The sequence below is a fragment of the Clarias gariepinus genome, chromosome 13 (genome assembly GCF_024256425.1).
Source record: "Clarias gariepinus isolate MV-2021 ecotype Netherlands chromosome 13, CGAR_prim_01v2, whole genome shotgun sequence".
Classification (NCBI taxonomy): Eukaryota; Metazoa; Chordata; class Actinopteri; order Siluriformes; family Clariidae; genus Clarias; species Clarias gariepinus.
The window spans coordinates 9,093,543-9,116,315 of record NC_071112.1 but is presented as its reverse complement, the minus strand read 5'-3'; the positions used below and the strand labels follow the sequence as shown (position 1 = coordinate 9,116,315).

The window sequence follows — 22,773 nt, the reverse complement described above, 5'->3', positions numbered from 1 at the left end:
GGAGGTGTCACAGATCTCACCACAACATCTGACTGCATTTTCTTTTCTTTTGTACTCTGCTTATATGTTTATGGGTGTTGGATTTCCACAAAAACAACACTAAGTATTTGTAATTGGTATTATTGATTTATATATTTTATTTATATATATTACAATAAGAAAGTGTTTGAGACAGTGAATTATATTCAATAAACAGTCTTTATGAACATGCCACATGATTTGCATAATTTACAGTCAAGTCAACTGAGACACTGTCAGTGAGAAATACAGGTTTTGGCTAATCTTCATAAATATATTAGGGAAACTAGAACAATATAACAGCCTACACCCGTATTACTAGATATCAAGTAATCTTTTCAAAATAGGGTTAATGAGTTATGTTGGAAATGCAATAGAGACAGGCAGCTTTATACATCTCACATGGGAATGATCTGGCTCAGACTTTGGTTATTTTTGGTATTTTTTGGTTACTTTAAATATTGGGGTTGTGAACATATAAACTACCTGTCCAAAAATAAAAAAAACACTCTTTCAAGACATAATTCAATCACATTTAGCTGAGATTGATGCACACTACCCACATTGTGTCCAGTTCATGTGTGAAAATGATTCCTCATGTTCCGAGAAAAATTCCTTCACAATTCCTTTCACTCACTCATCTTTTATACCGCTTTATCCTGTATTCAGGATTGTGGGGACCTGGAGCCTATCCCAGGAGGTTTAGGGCACGAGGCAGGGTACACCCTGGACAGGGTGCCAATCCATCGAAGGGCACATTTAAGTTAAACTCAAACGCTCATTCACATACTAAGGGCAATTTGGGAATGCCAATTAGCCTAACCTGCATATCTTTGGACTGTGGGAGGAAACCCACCAAGCATTGGGGAGAACATGCAAACTCAATGCACACAGAGCCGGGAATCGAGCCTGGCCCCTGGAGGTGCAAGGCAGCAGTCATAAAAATTATTTTCTTGGTAATTTAACAGCACTGTTGAGGAAAATATTATTGTTCTCTATGTTCCTATCTTCTTTCCACTCCCAAATTGTTTTTAAAACTAGTACTGTATATAAAAACTTTTTTCCATTCACGCTAAGTCGCCTCCCATGTTTCCCAGTTGCCTAGCAACAGTGTTGTCATGGCTTCAAGTCATCTACCTGGACTGCTCGTTAACAGTATAATCAACAGTATTTTCCTTCACATATTAAAACGCACAACAATTATAATTTAATTTGCAGATAAAGAAATAAGTTTGCATGATTACTGGTTGACCTAATGTATAAACATGACAATAATATATTTTCTTTAAAACATACACGTATATGAAATTTATTCGAATAATCATTTTAGGTGTTATTAGAATGTGCTTCTTATTTTATTTTTAAAAAGTCAGGATAAATAAAATAAACTCAAGTGAGAACGGAGTGAGAACTTAGAAGAGAAAGGTGCGCCTGTATAAACTCCAAGACACCAGGGGGCGATGTGTCTCCGTGGAGCATTGCTAATACAAAGGTTTCGTCTAACATCTCCTCGTATTGGTTACATAGCAGACTACGCCTAGCTATGTAAGCTATACATGTCATGCACTACTTATGCTACCTATATAGGGAATAAAGGTGTATTTGGGAGTGTACCTGACTTCTAACTGTGTGTTGTTTTTCCGGCTGAAGATGTGTCACTTAAGCACAGTGAAAGCAGAGATAACAGTTTGGATCACACCTGCCAGCTTTATGTCTTAATTATTGTTGTTAACTTAACTTGCAAACATTTTGAATACACACTTTCCTCTGCTCTGTTACATCCGGCTCTCTGTTTATACATTGTGTAACAAGCCTTAGCTCTTCATTAATGTTCAGGTTAGCAGCTCATTAGCCGCAGTTAGCTCTTAGCGCTCTCAAATTCAGGATGTCCTGCAGTTTGCTGGATTTTTGTCGCGTTCAAGAGCTCAAACAAGTCCGGGAGTTTCTTTTCAATAATCAGAAAAATCCCCCTACAGATGACAGCAAAGAGCAAACCGGTAAGTTAAAGCTAAGCCTTACTAGCTGGGTATAGCAGATGTTTTCTATAGTATCCAGCTATTTTTTTTTTCAGTATCAGAATGCTTAATAAATCATGTATTAATACGCAGGACAATACTAAATATTATTAATATACTTATAATATTATTAAGCTAGCTAATAGCAGTGTGTGATATGACTCACTTTAGTGAATCGATTCTTATGATCTTATATGCTAATATCCAAGTATGATTCATTTGATTCACGATTCACTCAGTGATTCATGTGAATCAAATTTGTACGTTAATTCTAGTTAATACTGTAGTGATATGATTCATTTCAGTGAATCGATTCTGTAATAATATGCGAGTCCAGGAGTTTGATTCATTTAACTCTCAGTGAGTCAAATTAGAACTGTAATGTCAGTTAATAGTAACCGTGATGTGAGATACAATTCATTTTAGTAAACAGATTCTAAACTTATAGATTAGTAAACTTATGAACTCGTAGGTTAGTGCGCATAAGTTTGATTCAGTTGAATCAAAACTCAATGATTCAATTTAATAAAATAGCAGCCAGAAATACAGTTTTTCAGGTCTAGCATTGGGCGGTATGAAAAACAAATATGTAAAATATTTAGTCTTGTGACGGAGATCACCGAACAAAACACATTTCATAAATTTTTGAATGTTTTTTTTTTATTATTAAACAATCAATAAAAAGCTGTAATAAATAAATAATTATCAATTATCAATAAATAATTGCTGGCTCAGTGGTAGGTTTCTTGCCCGCCATGCTGTAGGCTAGGGTTCGATTCCCCACCCATTTTCCAAACCCCTAGCACTACATGCAGTGCCCGTCCCAAATCCAAATAAAATAAGAGGGTCGCGTCAGGAAGGGCATACGGCGTTAAACCTGTGACAAAACCTGTGGCAACCCCTCGATGGGGGCAGACAAAAAAACTGACATTTATTTAATGAACAATAAAATGTTATTAATCTGTTAAATAAATGGAAGGAAAACTTTATGGTGAGAGACAAAACCAATGACACTTGGAATGACACCTCAGTTTTAAAAACTGAAACGCAAATATTTATCATCATCATTCACTCTAGTCCCAGCAGCGCGCCTCCTAGTGCAGCCTCGCTAGCTCTGTGGTGGCTAAGACAGATGCAACTGCGCAGAATGCTCTCCTTTGAGGTCGATTTTGCGCAGCCGTAATCAAGTCACAGATAGTGAGCTAGATGCATTTTGCTTCTGCTTCGATCTGGTTAACTCAGGTCTTTTTTGGTGCTGTTTGCTTCCCCTTTCCAATCTGATGGTCAGCGTCGTTGGAGCAAGCGCTGGGGCATCCATCTTCATTACATGGCCAAACCATCTAATTTGAGTTTGTCTGATGACCTGTTCAACGGTCTCCTTCTGGTGGCATCTCTCTCGCATGGTTTGCACAGATTTAAGGCAATAAAGTCCATCCGAACAAGCCGCAACTATCATTCAGTAAAATCATGACATGCCACATCAACACACTGGGGGGGGGGTGGGTGGGGGGGGGGACGTAAATAATGCCTCCAAACGAAGTTCGTGGCTTGTGATTATGCAGATTGATTCAACTGACTAACTCACTCAAAGGAGTCATTTGTTCAGGAACCAATTCACCAACACAACTGTGTTGTGGTTTATAGAGTAACTGCGTTTATTTTTCAGAGTTTATTCTGCAGGACGCATCGCATCGCATCGGTCAGCTGCTTTCACAATCTCTGTGTCTTAATGCACTTAAACGCCCACTTAGTTATAATGTCAGTTTTAAGAGGAGAGAGGGAGAAAGGGAGGAGGAGAGAGGAGAAGTGACGTGAGTTCTGCTGCACTGCAGTGACAGAGAGATGGAGGGAGAGAAAGTTTGCCCTTTATTGAGTGAGTCATCCTGTACAAGGGCACAAACACATCACTCTCTCTTTTTTTCTCTGTCAGTAGGATGGTAGGTGTTATTCCTGAAAAAGGTAGCACACAGTGCTGGGTAAATTGTGTACTTATATAAAGGTAGTGGTCGACTTGCAAACATTTGAGTAACAAGTTTCCACAGATATGAATAAACCACGGAAGTAGTTCACGTGTATTGTACAAAAAATAGACACCAGATACCAATATTTACAATTAATATTTTCAGTGTGTAAATGAATGTATAAAATTTCCGTAAATGTGTGTGGTGTGTGGTGTGTGGTGTGGGGAGGGGGGGAACTTAGAAAATCCTTAACAAAACAGTTTATAGTCCAATACAGTGGAAAACAGCTCTTGAGACAAAATGGCGTCGCGATTTAATGGCGCAGGGACAACATTGTTACATTTGTTTAAGATTCATGTCCTTAGGCATAATTACGGTTGGCCACACGGTGGCAGTGTTGGGAAAGCGACGGATTTAGTCAATTGGATTGGTATGCTTGACATAGTATATCCGTATCAAAGACTCACTTCTTCAGACTTAAGGACAAATCAGACTTACAAACGTTCTCCCGGAATTGAACTTGTTCATAAGTCAGGGACTTCCTGAAGACTGAAGTGTTGAATTAATCTCGCTCTCTTTCGCACACACAGGTGCACAATATATCACAGCTGATGTAAGAGGAATGTCTGTCCACCTTTTTATATGTCTGTCTAGAAAAGTTTGGATGTACCTTTTAAATTAGTGTTTTTAATTTTTTTTGTTTATTGATTTAATACTGGATTTTCTTTTTTCTTTTTCAAAACTGTGAAATAACACCTGTGGCATTAGGTAATTAAGTACCAAAACCTATCAGTTGTTATTTTAAGATGCTATGGTCAGCTGTTTTTTTCCACCCAGTTTCCACCAAGTTCTTGTGAGAACAGTATTGTCAAGTGCACTTTTTCCTATCTGTCTGTGCTTTCTCGTCTATGTGTCTGTGCTTATCTGTCTACGTCAACAGATGGTGCATCAGAAAGGCATTTTTATGACTTTAGATTATCATAAGGTGCGCACATTAAACAAACTGTGACTGTCCTTCTCTATTTTCTGCAAGCAAATTGGTCTCAAACTCACTAATTACACACACTTACACCAGTCTCAAAACACAGCGAGGCTTGTGCCTGTCCACTTGCACACAAGTTTTCAACAAGCGCTTTGCAAGACTTTGGAGGCATTTGAGGCGGTAAAACATCGCAGTTTCTTTATAATTCTTTAGGTGATGCTATAAACTATTCGCAGTTTGGTACCTCATGAGGTAGGAGTGAATTATTTGCCAGGGTTGTTTAGAAATAATAATTTGGCAGACGTCAGAGATGTCTTCATTTGTTCATCTGTCTGTGTATCTGTACATAAACACTTCAATAGTTCCCAGTGAAACAGTTTTCTTTTCCTCAGCTCTATTCTTTTCCATCACCCTGGATGAAGCCGCAATGTTATATATGAACTATTTGAAATGCAATATTGGCCTTTTAGCATCTCTCTCTCTCTCTCTCTCTCTCTCTCTCTCTCTCTACAAACACAGAGTTAGCATGGGATGACTCAGACTGGGGCTCCTGGGAGACAGGAGACACCAAAGATGGAACCACGGTCTGTGATTTGTTTTTACACACACACACACACACACACACACACACACACACACACACACACACACACACACACACACAGAGGTGAATAGATAGGTGGACAGATAGATAGATTGGATAAGAAGAGATGGACACATGGATGGAAAGATGGGTAGACCAATGGAAAGAAATGGATGGATAAATGGAGGGATGAATAGATCAATGGAAAGATAGATAGAGGGATGTATAGAAAGCCTGATGGAAAGGAATGGATGGATAACAGAGTGAGACATAGATCAGGAGATGCACAGATAGATAAATGGATAAATAGATGAAAGATGGCTAGATTATTGGATGGGTGGATAAATCATCGAATAGATAAATGAATGGATGGAGAGATGAATATGCAGATAGATAAGTAATTCCTATTTTAATTTCTCTCTCTCTCTTTGTCTCTGTGTGTTTTGTATTTCGATGCATTTGCTCTAGCCTGATGAAGATGATGGACAGCAGAGCAGCGCCCTATGGTTGCAGGACTGCATGCTAGCTTTGTCACCCTGCTCTGACCTGCTGGTCATCGCTCGAGACCAAAAAGCTGCATTCCTCTCTGGTATATACACACACACACACACACACACACACACACACACACACACTCACAATCACACACACAAACACACACACAGAAGTTTGTACAATAGTGCATAAACAATCTATGTGTGGTTTGGCAGCGAAATGGCAGACAGACGCCAGCGGGACGGAGGAGATGACACTGGCTGTGACCTGGAGCGGCACACTGAGCGCTGAGGATGGGTGAGAAGGGCTTGGGGGGAGAAAACGAAGGGAAATGTGATTAAACGTATGGATAGGTTACAGGATGTGTCGTTAGTGTAAAAAGCCTTTAGCCATGATGAGTGTGGGCCTCAGAGTTGTTATTCTGTTAGAGATCAACACCATGATGCTTCACTGCTTTATTTCTTTTCATTTTTGCACAGAGAGTGTGTGAGTAGCGTGATCTGCATCCCACTGGCCAGCCAGAAGAGGTGAGAGAATCCTTACCACAAACACACACACATGTACACACACAGTCACACACACTCTGTTTAACCAAATATGAGAAACAAACTGTTCGCATAACATTTAAAGTGTGTGTGTGTGTGTGTGTGTGTGTGTGTGTGTGCGCATGCAGGAGTTCCACGGGCCGACCTGACTGGACGTGTATCGTGGTCGGGTTCAGTTCTGGACACGTTCGCTTCTACACAGAGGTACTACCATCTTTTACTACCTCTGTCTTGTGTTTCCTACAGTTTTTATTAAACCGTATATATATATAAAATGTGTGTGTGTGTGTGTGAGTAGAACGGGGTTCTCCTCTTGGCTCAGCTGCTGAACGAGGACCCGGTTCTCAGACTGAAGTGTCGCACATATGAGATCCCACGCCATCCTGGAGTTACAGAGCAGGTACCGACTGCAACAAGACAGATGCATTCGATTTGTTCATGGGATGGGTGTGGTTGCTTATTTTAAGGAGGTGGGGGTGGAAGGAGGACGTGTGATTCAATACAGAGGGGTGCGTCCTTATTTAATGTCACTTCCTGAATTTTGTAGAAAAGAAATCAAAAATTGTGGGAGTTAATTTTATTTTTAATTGTTTCGTAAAAAAAATCTTTACTTAATAGCATGTGAGCGTAGTAACGTGTCTTTATTTTTATGTTCTCCACTGCAACATTAAAACACCCTTCAGGGGTGCCAAAAGAAATGAGCATTGTGACAACAGATCTGCTTTAAAATACTGACCTAGGACAGCATGATAAGGAACTACACTGTTTTACAACTAAAAGGTTTATTTAACAAATTATTTTATTTATTGTCTGGGAAATATACTACTGTATCTATATAATCTGATTAATTAGTAGGACACACACACCTAATTAACTGATTGATTTTGAGTATGTGTACACCAAAAATTGACTGACTAATTGTGTGTGTGTGTGTGTGTGTGTGTGTGTGTGTGTGTGTGTGTGTGTTGGACAGCATGAGGAGTTGAGTATTCTGTACCCTACAGCCCTGGTCACCATCGATGGCTTCAGCCTCTTCCAGTCTCTACGTGCTTGCAGGAATCAAGTGGCTAGAGGTAGGGGTGTGTCATGGTGTGAATGTGTGTGCATGAGTGTGTGCGAGAGTGCCGTGTGTAAAAATAGTAGTAAAGAATTGTACTGCCACTTTCTAAACTATTTAAAATGTACTTGTGTGTTTTGTGTCTGTTCCGTAGCTGCTGCAGCAGGAAGTGATGTCGTACAGCCTCCTCCCCTCGCTTATAAGAAGTGGGGACTGCAGGACATGGACACGGTCGTGGACCACGGCAGCGTGGGTAAGGAGTGGTGGTGTGGTGTAAAATGAGAGAGAGGGAAAGAGAGGACAAGAACCAGGAAAGAAGGATCGAAACAAGGAAGTAAGGAGAAAGAAAGGAAATAAGGAAGAAAGTAAAGAAAAGTGAGGGAAGGAACGAATAAAAGCAAATTTGAAATAAAGGAGACAAAAGAAAAGGTAGAAAAAGGGTTAAATTGTTGCAGCTGAATAAGGATAAGCATTTCTCTATCTCTCTTCTTTGTCCTCTCTCTCTCTCTCTCTCTTTCTCTCCCTCTCTCTCTATCAGGAGTCATGACTCTGAACGTATTTGATCAGATGAAGAACGCCTCGATCCTGGGTGGTTTCCACGCGTCAGTAAAGGGCAGTCCTCCAGCCATGAGTCAGTATATAACGGTGGGAGGCGGACCCTTCACCGGGTTCTTCTACGCTGTGGAGGTAGAGCACATCAACTTCCACACCAGGGCTTGTTAACTCGGTGCACTCATTAGTGTTTCAGTGTTTCACTAATCATCTGCTCCAGCTTATACATCCTCTCTCTGATGGTGTTTGAGATGCTGCAGGGTCGGGGTGGGTAGGGTTTGTGTGTGTGGGGGGGGCGGTCTTTAAAAGTCGAGTTTTATAGCACTTTGTTCATAAAATGTATGTTTCTCCTCTGTTCATCTCATTATCAGGGCAGTTCTCAGCCTCTCCTTTCCCACGTTGCTCTTGCTGTGGCCAGTAAACTTACTTCTGCTCTGTTCAGTGCTGCCAGGTATATCTGTGTGTGTGTGTGTGCGCGTGCGTGTTCAGTTTTGCTGTGATTTATTTCTGTATAATGATGTCCCCTCGTTCTTAACCCATTCACACCTGAGATGTCATAGCAACCTCCCGAACACCATAGCAACCCCCGAGAGACCATACCAATCCTCAAGCATCATCATAGTAACCACCTGGACCACCATAGCAACAGTCTGTCAGCGCTTCCGCCATATCGTAGAATAGCTACGTTTTCATATGCAGTTTTTTTTTGTTCTCCTGCAGTTTTTAGATAGGGTGACCAAACCAACTCCAGAACGTTTGAAAAGCATGTGCAGTTTATTGTTCACATGAATAGTTCCTGCATACTTCTTAGCAACCACCCAGAAACTTAGCAACCACCCAGAAAACCCAGTGAATGACTTAATTTAATAGAAGACAAGAAGAATGTAAACAAAGACTGTGTTTTGAATTTGGCAGTAGTTGGTAGTGGCCTGTTTGACCCTCCTGTGTGTTAATGGTATCTTCCATATGTCACGTCAATTTAGTGGATGGTTAGGGTGGAACAAGAACAAGACTGAAGAGGAGCCTGCTCAAAAACAGAAGCCCAAGGTGGAGCCAGCCACACCTCTTCCTGTAAGGTAAGTCCTTATATAGTCTTCTATAATCGTTTTTCCTGTGCTGGATACAGACTTAGACTTTGCCTCTTTTTCTTATAGGTTCGGTCTCCCTGATTCCCGTCGTCATGGCGAGTCCATCTGCCTGTCGCCATGCAACACTATGGCAGGAGTAACAGACGACTTTGGCAGAGTGATGCTCCTGGACGTGGCACGTGGCATCGCCATCCGCATGTGGAAGGGTGAGAGAGAGAGAGAGAGAGAGAGAAAGAAGTGTGTGGAGAAACTGTGTTTTTGGTGGTTGTTTAATTTGTTTGGGTTCGGATATGTGTAGGTTACCGTGACGCCCAGCTGGGCTGGGTGCAGGTGCTGGAGGCTCATGGAGACAGAGACATGGGCACGTCACCCTCCGTGCCCCGCCGCTGTGCTCAGTTTCTGGTGATCTACGCACCTCGCAGGGGCATCCTGGAGGTGTGGGGCACTCAACACGGTCCCCGGATCGGGGCTTTCACTGTGGGCAAACACTGCAGGTACGCACACACACACACGCACACACACACAGACACACAGAAAGAGAAAGAGAGTTTCACATGCGTTAAAGCCTATAGTACACACAGTATATTCTTTCTCTTACCCTTTTTTCACTCTTCTCTCTCTCATATTACTTTATTTACCCATTTATTTTATATTTTTTCTTGTCGTACTATGTTTTTAATTTTCCTTGTCCTTTAAACTTCTCTGTCCTCATCTTTATTGAAATTCTTTTTTTTCCATTTTCCTTGCTTATCAATTTCATCTTTTTCTTCTTCCTGCCTATCCATCCGTTCTTTTACACTTTCTCCCTTCTGTTCATTTTCCTTTCTCCTCTTACTTTTCCTTTTTTCTTCCATTTAATTTTTTTCGTCCTCTGTCCCTATCATTTATTTTTCATTCTTCTCTCCTTTATCCCCTTTGCTTTTCTTGCATTGTCCTTTCTTGCTTATTTATTATGCTCTCTCTCTCTCTCTGTCTCTCTCTGTCTGTCTCTCTTTCTTAGGTTGTTGTATCCAGGTTACAGGTTAATGGGTGTGAACAGTGTGACCAGTCAGGGTTGGCACTTACACACACAGCAGGTGTGTCTGTTTGATCCAGTCAACGGCGTGCTTCGTACCATCACTGTACCGTTCCACCTGGCCCTCAGGTACCTGCACACACACACACACACACACACACAAAATGGTGGAAATTGTATACAGTGGAACCTCAGATTGCGATTGTTCTGCAAGACGCGCAAAGATTTTTAATACATTTTGACTTAGAAAACGAACAAGTCTTGGTTTACGAGTACCGAGTATCATGTATCACACATGCGCTTCTTGTTTTGATGCCAAGCGTCACGTGATCACAACTGAGCCAACGGTTTTTCTCTCTCTTGCGCTGCAGACTTGTGGGTAATCTCAGTAGTAGTCTCCCCTGCTGGGTCGTGTGTAAAGCAAAATCAAGTCTGATTAGAGAGGTTGAAAAAAACACTTTCTCTCTCTGCTCTAGGCTCAGACTGCTCTTTCTGTCTGAAACACACACACAGACCCCTCCTACTTTCGCCTTCACAGACACATGGACACACACACACTCTTTCTCTCTGCTCTACACAGAAACACTGCTCTATTGCAATTCTTTTCAAAGATAAAGTGCAGGTTAATTTGTTTTATTTTTACTTTACATCAGTGATTCCGTTGGTGTGTCGCTCAATCGAGTGTCATTAGAGAGATTTTTTGTTTATTTTTCAGATAAAACAGTGTTTTCATTGTCTGCACGTGTGTGTAAAAAGGGTGGAGGAGGGGAAACTGTGTAAGACGAGGAGAGGGGAAGGGGCTCCTTACTTAGGCTTCACACACACACACACACACACATCCCACACTGTCTGGATTTTTTTTTTTTTAAAGGTAAATTGCAGGTTAATTTGTTTTACTTTATTTTTTATGTATTCATTTTTTGGGCTGTGGAACGAATAATTTGAGTTTCTATTATTTCTTAAGGGAAAATTCGATTTGATTTATGAGTGTTTTGGAATATTAGACCGCTTCTGTAATGACTTATGCTTGTAATCCAAGATTCCACTGTAAGCTGAAAATTCCACTGTACTGAAAGCTAGAATGGTGTGTGATGAGAAGAACTGTAAAGACTCACACTATAATAATTATGAAACTTTCTCTTCTTAATAGTCATCTGGAAATTTTGGGTTTTGATGGAAATTTTAAAGTTTAAATGCACTTCCTGTTTTAGTAGAAATTGTTGTACAGGTTTCTCAGAGGGTCTGGATATCACAGTAATTACTTCCAGTAAAACATCAAAATTTATTTTCTTTATAATTCACAGTGATAAGAAGAGCGAACGAGCTAAAGACATGCATCTGCTAAAGAGGCTGACTGCACTGCTCAGGAGCTCTCATCCAGACCCAGGTGAGTATAATCAGCGCCAGCTTACACTTACACACTTACCATCCTCAGGGTTGCTTCATTTGCTATCAGCATACCGTAGACTCTTTTTTTCCAATAGTACAATATTTTTTATCCCTTTATGTTTATACATTTATGTCATTGAACATCAAAAAAAGTTCACATTATAATTTACTCACCAGCCTCTTTTTTTTCACTTTTGTAAAAGTTAATGGGACATAAAAGATATAGTGCTGCACATTTTCTGAGAAAAGCGTTTAAAGTTAAATGTTTTGTTGTGTGATCTGTGCCGGACAGATCTCCTGCAGAGCGAGGCTCAGAGTGTCCTGCTGGAGATCAAACACCCTGCGGTAAAAAAACAGGTCAGACAAACAAGCGCACGCACACACACCCGCACACACACACGTTTTTTTTTTATTTTTTTTAACAAATCTCAGCTAGAGAGAACACACTGCAAGTGTGCCCTCTTGTGGTGGACAAGTTAATAGATACATGAGCTATGGAGAACGATGTTGCAAAACATTATAAAAATATTATCAATTAATACATTTTTAATCATTTAAATCTTTAACGACGATTAATTAGTTAGTGATTAACATCCATAATTTTAATACAAAAGCAATATACTAGTATTTTGTAAATTAGTAGTAACTTTGTGCTTTCGAGTCATACAAACATAGTTGTGAGACATTTGTCTCTGCTCTATAGAAAGTATATAATCCTGACATTTTTATGTTTTATTATAGTTTATGTATTGAATTGATAAACATAAGCATTTATTGAACAACTGCTCCAATCTTATTGCAACTCTAAAGTCAAAAAAAGTCTCATCTTTGGTAAGAAATCCTATTCATGTCCTTGGTTTTGGATAATAAACAGGCTCTGGAGTCTCTGTTGTCCAGTAAGAATGCTCCAGTCTCGTGTCTGATCAGCGTTACTCGAGCCTTACTACAGAGCCTGAAAGAGCAAGGTAAAGAGAATCCACACTCACAGCAATCCGTGGGTTAAGTTTGTAGAAAAGCTCTGGTCTTGTCTTGCATTCCTGTAATATTCAAATACAAGTCATTTATTATGTGTGTGTGTGTGTGTGTGTGTGTGTGATGCAGACCCCGAGGCAGTGGATGAATCACTGCAGCAGTTATGTTCATCTCAGCTTAAACTGCTGCAGCTCTACACCGACGTTCAGCTCCTACACTCACCTGACACCTCGCCCACTGAGCCTGAATCTGTGAGACACACACACACACCCACACACACACAAACGTGCAAGCACACACAGTGGTCCCCGTAAAGTTAGGTGTAAATATTTGTTTTTCTCCGGCTTTACAGTAGAGATCATATTTTAATCAGTCGTAACATGCAAAGCTTGCTTCTAAAACTGCTCATTTGCATATGGTGCCACCCACAAAACTCCATAAAAGGCCTAATGAGACGGAGAGCTTGGGGTACGAAATGAAAAATCAGGAAAAAGGCTTAAAAAACAGAGGAATTAATTTCGACTGACTACTATGTCTATAACAAATGTGGTAGTGGATTTAATTTAAGTAATAGAGCTTTATTTGTCTTTATTTGTTTTGCGGCAGCTGTTTTTTTTTTAATAGCAGTTTAAATGCTACAGTATGTTCCAGATAGATCTGAAATCATCATGAATTACTGCACTATCTGGAACATAGTTTAACATTTAAACTATTAAAAAAAATACAACATGCACGATTTTACACGCTTAATAATTTCATAAATTGTGGGATTTTCATGATTGTCTAAACATTTGTATGAAAAGATTTTACAAATAAATCTGTTTCTATGCGTCTCTCTTTCTCTCTCTCTCTCTCTCTTTCACACACACAGTTCTCAGTGCCTGGTTTTGAAGATGACCTGACTCGAATCGGACCAATCCTGAGGCGCTATGCGGAGCTGAACTCCCGCCCCTCTGTATCATTCGCTCAGGACGAGAGGGGGCCGCTGCCAGTCAAAACCTTTCTGTCACAGTTAGTGTGTGAGGGCGGTGAGCTGCGACTTATTAGAGGCTCTGACTCTGACTGGACGCAGCTAGGTCTAGAAATTACACACACACACACACACACACACATTCATGTGGTTGTTACCTTAAAGTGTTTATTTCCTGTATTATCCAGACGACGCAGCACTCTATGCTCAGATTTTTTACTTTCTGTAAAACCCTACTGTAGGAGTGTACACTGTCCAAGTGTACAGATTGTTTTCATAAAATAAATATTGTTATAATATTCAGCCATTTATAATAATTATACAGAATTATTAATTATTTGATTGGCATCCTTTAAATTAATATAAAAGCTGAATAAATTTAAACTGTATTTCAGGAAGCTTCTTGTTTTGGGGGTGTCTTTCTGGACAGAGTCCACTGGAGCGAGTGTGTGAGACGCTCCAGCAGAGTGGCATCAGCCCTCAGCAGCTACTGGTGAGAAAAAAAAATGATGATGATGATGCACCTGTGATGCATGTTTTATTTACATTTTTAGTCAAATGTCATTTTTGTTGTGTGTTTTTTTAGTCTCTGCTGCTGACGGTGTGGCTAAACAGAGAGAAGGAGATCTTGAAGAAAGCCGACGCTGTTAGAAACCTGCACACACTCCTCCACACACTCAGCTCTATGAAAGGTGTGTGTGTGTGTGAGATTTCTGCATGTGCGTGTGTTTGTTTTAGTTAAATATCTGTTATGTAGACTCTGTATCTACGTACTCTGTGTGTGTGTGTGTTAGGAGCGGTCGATGAGTCATGGGATGTGCAGTGTGTTTCCCCCTGGTGGCAGCAGGTGCGTAACGCTTGTTTACAGTCGGAGAGCGCTGGTGCCGCCCTGCTGGCCGCACTTGTTGCTCATCGTGCTGCCAAGAGCTCCATCACTAGCCTGGCAGAGAACAAGGTACTGTGTGTGTGTGTGTGTGTGTGTGTGTGTGTGTGAGTGTGAGAGAGAGAATAATGGGTATACTTCAGTGCTGTTGGATTCTGATTGGAATGTTGATTCACCAACTCGAACATGTCATTGTTTAGATAAAACGATTTGTGAAGGTTTTATAAATAAAAAACAAAAGGAAAACATCAGCAACAGTTGCTGTGGTGTAAGAAGAATAAAACATGCCGTTGATGTTCTGTTTAAGGAAATTAATCAACATCCTAAATGATTTACAATAAGTTACTCAAAAGTACAATGTATTACTGTGTGTGTATGTGTGTGCAGTTGCAATCAGACTGGGAGTGTGTGTCTCTGGAGCTGGAGCAGTGGCTGGTGTGTGCGCGGCAGCTGGAGGACGTCTTGGCCCTGCAGACGTTGCTCAGCCTGCCGTCACCTCCAGGAACACCAGGGGGCGCCATCCAACGATGCTCAGTCAAAGCACTGCTGGAGAGTGGAAGAGGTACAGCACACACGAGTCCACACACAACACACCACACACACATGCACCCACCCACACACACGCACACACACACACACACATACAGACCACACCACACACACAGCTTCTTTTATACATGCGTCGGTATGTCTGTAAAGGAGCTCAGTTTTCCCAGAATGCTTTGCAACATGTTTCAGTTTTCCAGCAAGTCAGGTCAGTCTTGCTTCATTTCTCCCTTTTTTTCCTTGTTTTCTGTCTCTCACACCCTTTTTCTCTCTCTCTCATACACACACTTGCCTTTTTACTCTCTCTGCCCTGTACTCTTTATTTTTGTTTGTCTCTCTTGCTTTCTTTCTTTTGCCCTTTCTGTCCCTTTGTTTCTGTTTTTCTGTCTTCCTTGCTTTATCGTTCACTCTCTCTCTCTCTCTCTCTCTCTCTCTCTCTCTCTCTCCTCAGGTGGAGTAGCAGACAGTGTAGCGAAGCTGATCTTCAGACAGGACGTCCCTCCTGGAGTAGTGAAAGACATTGTGCAAAAGAGTGTGAGCAAGGAACAGCGTGAGGAACAGCGTGAGGAACAGCGTGAGGAACAGCGTGAGGAACAGCGTGAGGAACAGCGTGAGGAACAGCGTGAGGAACAGCGTGAGGAACAGCGTGACGCCCTTCACACACTGGAGGGTAACTGCTTATCCTTTGGTTAATCTTCACGTGTTCAGCAGTCAGTAATGCAGTAACACACACTCTCAGTTTCTGTAGCTTTTATTACAAACATTTAGCTGGAGAATGGATATATGTTGTTTTTTTTCTTTTGTTTTTAACTAGTGTGTGTTGTTGTTGTTGGTGTTTCAGAGCTGTTGGTGTGTGTATGTCAGCGGTTCCCCCACTCTCTCTCTTCTGATGTGTTGTGGGCTCACTGCTGTTGGGAGTACATGGTGCAGTGGAACAAAGACCCAGAGGCAAGCAAATGAAAAACACTTCTTATATATGCACTCTCTCTCTCTCTCTCACTCTCTCACTCACACACACACACAAAGTGGTGGCAAAACGTCAGGGAGGGCCTTTCCTTATATAAGGAACATTTGCATATACAGATACTATAAGAGGTGGTAATCACAAAAGTAACTTTGATGTTTTGTTACATTGTGATTTCCATCACTGTCACTAAAGGCACTAAGCACAAATCTGTGTGTGTGTGTGTGTGTGTGTGTGTGATGCAGGAGGGGCGATACCTGGAGTGTTCTGTGGAGTACCTGAAGATGATCTTCAGTCCTCACATTCAGTTAGGTATGACATTTTTATAAATTACTATAAACATAACGTTAATCCAAATGACATCCTTCAGTCAGGACAAATCAAATCACACTGTTTGGCCTTGTTCACACGGGCGTTAAAATCGAGCGTTTTTCTGGCGTTCGTAGCGTAGTGAGCACGGATCAAGCGCCGAGGGTTTCCTACACATAGGAGTCAATGAGACTGTTTACACGGGCTTTGGTGACGTGCGTTTGTCCGGCTGCGCGTTTATACAGCGTCAAAAAAACGTTGCATGCAGCTTTTTCTTGGTGTTCAAATCCCAGCGAACGCAAGGAAACCGCTTCTAGTGCTTTTTTCCCCATGATCCTACATGCTATACGTAGGAAAATGCGGGAAAAAAAACAAAATTAAATGTCGGAGGCAATTTTTCTCTCCCTACGTCGCCGTATTATGATGATTTTTAAAACAACAAGATTAATGTCTAATATAGCAAAATGGTCCATAATGAAAGGAGGCACCTCAAATAAAACGACAAGGGCTTTTATATCCAGTTCCCGACACACTGCCTCCACAGGTTAACACACAAACTACAGTTTGGGCTGCAGGCTGGCGTTAGACAGAGACAAACGAACGCCAGTGTAGAAGTCAATCGAGCGCCACTACAAAACGCAACATGAACGTCTAGGACGTTCAGAGCAAGTTCGTTTATTCAGAGATTTAACGCCCGTGTAAACGAGGCCTCAGTCAGACTTAAGGCCACGCCCACTTTGCCAGAATAAATGCATTAATTGTTACTTAATTATTAATTTAATTAATTTAATTAATTTATTAATTATTAATGTTACTTAATTAATTATTTGACATCTTTTGGTCCAGACATTAGACACCTACAGTATGGAAAGTATGTGGTGGTTGTGATTAAGTTTTTGGACTAAACTATATTAATATATTATTATTCTTTCTCTCTCTCTCTCTCAGGAATCGCCACTATGATGTGGAACACGTTTATTGTGAAACGTTTCTCTGCAGCAGCTTTCTTAATGGAAAAGGTGTGCGTGTTTTTTGTTGTGTATCAGTGTGTATTTCAGAGTGCTGAACTTGTTTATTAATGTGTGTGTGTGTGTGTGTGTGTGTGTGTGTGTGTGTGTGTGTGTGTGTTTAGGTGGGAAAAGCTCCTAAGGATAGACTCTGTAGACGGGTGAGTGATCAGGAGTCTTCTTTGGAAAATTATTCATTCTCTTAAGTAAAGACCAAAGACATACTCTGTGTGCGTGTGTGTGTGTGTGTGTGTGTGTGTGTGTGTAGGATGTAGGAATGGGCGACGTGGCCATGACCAGCTTCCTGGGCTCCTGCGTACAGCTGCTGCAGACTCTGATGGAGGTCTCGTCTTCCTCCTTTCTTCCCTCTTTTCCTCATTTTCCCAAAGTAAGAAGTGAGCAGCGTGAGCGGGCAGGACCACGAGGCTTTTAAGCGGGCGTTAGACGTCACCTTAGAAGTGCCATGCGGTGCCCGGAGATAAATCCTGGCACGAAATGGCAGAAAAGATTTTCAGCATGAATTTTGGCAGCAGTTTTTACTGATAAATGCCTGATGCATTATTCACGCTTGTTAATTAGGCATGTGCGAATATTAACAAGCTTTTATAGCTTAACAGTTGCTTGGCTTTGTTTAGTCTTATTCAGTTAGCGTATAAGGATTGTCACAAAGCAGCATCCGTTGCCTCACACCCTAAAACTAATTCAGCTGCACAAATACACTTCCTGCCCGGTGGACATATCGTGTCGCGTACACTGTGCATGTGCACGATCCGTGATGCGTGTGATTGTGTTTGTGTCAGGCGGACTCTGGGGTGGAGGAGGCGAGCTTGCCGGAGGTGTGTGTGGAGGAGGTGTGGGGTGGAGCTGAGGGTCCGGCATCCATAGCGGAGTTGGCGCTGCAGCAGAGGGCGGTGCACTACCCGCTGGTGCAGCATCACTGCCTGCTAGCGTCGCTGCTTCACGCCGCCATGAGCTTCTCGCTACGCCTCAAACCCCTCAGCCTCTTCGACACCAAGGTGTTGTGTGTTCACCTTTTACACTTTTATGATTATGCTATAAATTTTATGCTTAGATTTGAAAATATTTCACAAAGAATGTATTTGAAATGTGTTTGTGTGTGTGTGTTATAGGGAAAGAATGCATTTTTCAGGGAGCTGACTTCAATCCAGCTTCTGCCCAGCGGGGACATGGACCCCAGTCTGGTGGCTCTCAGACAGGAAGTAAGCCACATTTCCATTTCCTGTGAAACAAGACAAGTCAGATCAGTCCAGACATCACATTCGACTCTTCCTGCGAGCCCATAGTTAGTGCACTACATGAAGTGTGTAGGGCACGGTAACCAGCTAGCCCACTAATAAATCATCAAAAAAATATTTATTCTGCCCAGAGTCTACATCTGTATTATGAAATATTGAAGTCAGTTCATGTCTGTACCTCTTGTATGATTCTTGTATTTTTTCATGCATGTAAATCCACTTCATTCCCACTCTGCTGTGATCTGTCCTGTTTCATCTCCATCAGAGCTGATTTATCACACAGAGTTCTCTCTAGGGTTTAAATGCTCCGTTTAATACTCTATGGTTCTTCTAGTAACAAGAAGATCTCACTATTTGCAAAACCACGCCAGTAATAGTCCTCTATATGAGGAGTTTCTAATAGGAGTTTTCATTGTCTAAAGCTTTCTGGCTTCCAAACTGCACATTCCAAAGTGACACTGTCTGATTGGGTAAAAAATGTAAGAAGAAGGAGAATTGCAAAAAGATTGTAAGAATTTCAGGGGAAAAAGTTGGAATTTCAGAAAATAATTGCAAGAAAGAAAAAAAAAAGTCAGAATTCTCTCACTCACTCATCTCATTGGCTATACCGCTTTATCTGGTATTTATCGTGGAGGGCCTGGAGCCTATCTCGGGAACCTTGGTGCATGAGGCAGGGTACACCCTGGACAGTGTTCCAGTCCATCGCAGAACACACTTACTCGCACACTCGTTTATTTACACACTACAGACAATTTGGGGAACGCCAATCAGCCTAATATGCAGGTCTTTGGACTGTGGGAGGAAACCGGAGAACCCGGAGGAAACCCACCCAGCATTGGGAGAACATGCAAACCCCATGCACACAGACGGGAATCAAGCCTGGTCGGGAATCAAACCCAGACCCTCGACAGTGCTAAGCCAGAATTCTGAGATATGAAGTTAAAATTATGAGCAATGATTTCACAATTGTGGGGAAAAAAGTCGGAATTGTGAGAAAGTCAAAATGTGAGTAATAGCATTGCAGTTGTAAAAAAAAAATGGATAGCAAAATTACAAGAAGTAAAGTCAGAAATGAGAGAAATCAAGTCACAGTTGCAAGAGAAATGTCTGAATTACGAAAACCAAAATAAAAATTGTATGGAAAAAATAGCTGAAAAGAGAGGAAAAAGTCACAATCTAGCAAACTTGTTTTTTAATGTGGCTGAAACACAGCCTCCCTAATGTCAGGCTGAACGGATTGGAAAGCAGTACTTTTACATGATGTGTGTGTGTGTGTGTGTGTGTGTGTGTGTGTGTGTGTGTGTGTGTAGTTTTTGCTGAGTGTGTTAACAGCGTGGGTGAAGGCTCTAGGTGAGGAGCAGGAGGAGCAGCAGGAGGATGAGCAGCGTGGTGTGTGTGTTAGAGCTGGAGTCAGGGATCTGGTGTGGAAGGAGACGTGTATGGAGCTGGCCTCACTGCTGCAGCTCAACAGCGACATCCTGCGCAGACACCTCGTCTGTGAGCTCTATAACCAGGGCCTGGACCTGCGTGCTGAGGAGGTGCGCACACACACCTACACACACATCTCATTTGCAGAAATGATGCAGCACCATGGAAGGAAATAAAGAAGTGCTGATCTGGAACAGAATTCTCTCTGATGTAGAGCTTATTCTCTCTGTCTCTCTCTCCATGTACTATAGGTGATGCTGGAGGTGGAGGATAAGGATGTGTTGGGTTCTCAGCTCTTGGTTCTGATCGGTCAGCGCCTGGCCTACTCCCTGTTCCACTCTGAGACTCAGACCAAATCCAGCATGGAGCTCCTGGCACGGCTTCCACCCACCCTCTGTACCTGGCTCAAAGCTATGGTGAGCGTCCTGAATGTACCACCAGACTTTATTTTTAATTGTTCATTCCTTTCTTCTCTCTAAATTAATATAATTTTAAAGGACTAAATAACAAAAATAAACAAATCAATAAATTATTTAATCAGGAGTACTGTAGGTAATAAAAAAAAAAAAAATGAATCTTTTAAGCGTATTAATTTGTAGAAATTTTTAATTTGTAGAAACTTTTTAATTTTTCTACATATTTATTTTCAATATATTTCCTGCCTTTTTTGTTTGTTTGTTTTTTTTAGTTTTTATTATTTTTTTTTATTTTCAAACATTTTTCAAACTCATTTTTAAACAAAGTGGTCTCTCTCTAAAAAACAAAATCTCTATCATGCCATTAAAAAAAACAAAAAAAAAACGTTGTTAGTTCACTGTTGCGTTGTAGAATAAGAACACACTTTTTGTGACCTCTGCTTTTTTTTTTTTAGGGAGTTAAGACCCTAACTTAACTATAACGTATCTGTGATGTAACCTGTAATGAAACTGTGTGTGTGTGTTCCCCAGGACCCGAGTGATCTCCGCCGCCCCTCTGTGCCTCTGCAGCAGGTCACCCGGCTGGTGAGCCGCGTGATCGAGATGCTGCCGGAGAAACACGCACAGTACAACATGGCACTGCATCTACTGGAGGCGGTGGACATGCTACAGGAGGACGAGTGAGAGAGAGAAAATATAGAAAGAGACAGGATACTTTCCATGTCATTTTCATTCAGTCTCTTTCTAAGTGCAGGTTTCTAAATAAAAGCGTTTCCACTCAGACGTCAGCCATCAGTCAGGACGTGCTCGGCTCGGTGTTTAGCTTTGCACAGGAGCTAATCATGCTAACGTCATTAACAAGTTTTTTTTTATTTTTTTTATTACATTTGCTTTCGTCCATCCAAAGCGAAATCTTAATATATATATATATATATTACACACTGCATGTCGTCCTCTTAGGAAAATAAATACCAACAGAATGAACAGTGATGATGATGATCTTACAGCACTTTCCCTAGGATTTACATTTTTGTAATTAGAAAGCACTATTTCTGTCCTTTTTTTGTGTTTATTGTGAAATGTAGCAAAACATCCATGAGACAAATAAAAAAAAACTAATCACACACACTTGGATTGTTGCAAAGCGCTCACATAGGACACTCCTTCCTTAAAAATGTATCTTCTGTTGTACGTTGTATATGAGCTGCTACCATAGAAACGACAGTGAGTGCGTTAGTATAAACCCATGAAAATGAAAAAACACCTTCTGCTCAATCAGAATGAAGAATTCAGCACCGCCGTGCTTAAATAGACAATCTACACCCGAGACAACCGCTTTGATTCGCAGTTATGAAGTAGCTCCGCCCATAAACCGAAACAATGCTCACTGTTCTCGGGTATCAGTGACGTGCTCTGTAATCAACAGTTTTAGCACTAGAGTTTTAGCACCGGTCAGCTTGTGGATCAGTATAAATAATTTTTCATTACACTTGCAGTTTCTTTCCTGAAACATAGGGGGCGCCTATGTAGTAAACCACTTTAATGTAGCTGCTGGGTAAAATCGGAGAGGCCGAGCACATCCTGGCTGACGAACGAGACGCTTACATGACACTTAAGAGACCGGTGTATGTGTGTGTGTGTTTGGTTCCGTTTCACATTTTAATAGAGTCAAAGACGAAGTGTGTGCATGAGAGAGAATGTTAGATCAGTGTTTGCAGTTGTTCTATGCATTTTAATCGTGAATAAGCGTGTTCAAAGCCCAGCCTTAGTGCGCGATGCTGCTAATACGGTATGCAGTACTTTATTCTAAATGCTCTGTGTTAGGTCAAAGGTCAGGGGATATTAGCCATAGTCACAGTCCATGTGCAGAAAGAGGAGAGCGCTTTGTTTCGATAGTTGTCGAAATAATATGTGGAGTTTTTCTTCTTTTCTGTCCTCACTCAGCCATCTCTTGGGTGCCATGTCCATGCTTCCCAGCTGTCTGTCTCTCTCTTCTTTCTGTCGCCGGAATGGATTTTGTATCGTACATGTACTTTAAATGTGTCTACTACGAATCCTGTAGTTACACCAGAGAGGGAGGTATATATTATAAAATATTAGATTAAATTATGCAGAATCACCGCTCTGTGCGCTTTCACACACACTTACACGTCTAGCGCACCGGTGCTGCTGTTTCTTATTGTACAGTGCTAAATACACTAAAAGTGCTATATAAAGGATTAAACAGATCACACGAGTTTTGTTTTGTTTCACACACACACACACAGTTTGGGATAAGTATAATTTTTTTTGTATGAAATGTTAATTGACTACAGCTGTATA

At 41.2% G+C, this 22,773-nt stretch overlaps 1 protein-coding gene across 1 annotated transcript; it reads left to right on the top strand.

The window, feature by feature from the left end:
* The first annotated feature begins 1,668 nt into the window (after window positions 1-1,668).
* Window positions 1,669-22,679, top strand: rab3gap2 (RAB3 GTPase activating protein subunit 2 (non-catalytic)). Its single transcript, XM_053509458.1, has 35 exons — window positions 1,669-2,015; window positions 5,496-5,560; window positions 6,028-6,148; window positions 6,270-6,351; window positions 6,534-6,581; window positions 6,728-6,803; window positions 6,898-6,999; window positions 7,573-7,672; window positions 7,811-7,909; window positions 8,195-8,343; window positions 8,580-8,659; window positions 9,192-9,284; window positions 9,363-9,502; window positions 9,595-9,790; window positions 10,297-10,440; window positions 11,616-11,698; window positions 11,993-12,057; window positions 12,575-12,665; window positions 12,802-12,923; window positions 13,544-13,748; window positions 14,038-14,135; window positions 14,229-14,334; window positions 14,437-14,597; window positions 14,913-15,087; window positions 15,523-15,741; window positions 15,913-16,019; window positions 16,281-16,347; window positions 17,293-17,363; window positions 17,477-17,512; window positions 17,620-17,694; window positions 18,152-18,367; window positions 18,482-18,571; window positions 19,918-20,145; window positions 20,287-20,451; window positions 20,983-22,679. Exons 1-35 carry the CDS (start codon window positions 1,904-1,906, stop codon window positions 21,133-21,135), a joined length of 4,140 nt encoding a protein of 1,379 aa, XP_053365433.1. The 5' UTR covers window positions 1,669-1,903; the 3' UTR covers window positions 21,136-22,679.
* Window positions 22,680-22,773: the final 94 nt, after the last annotated feature.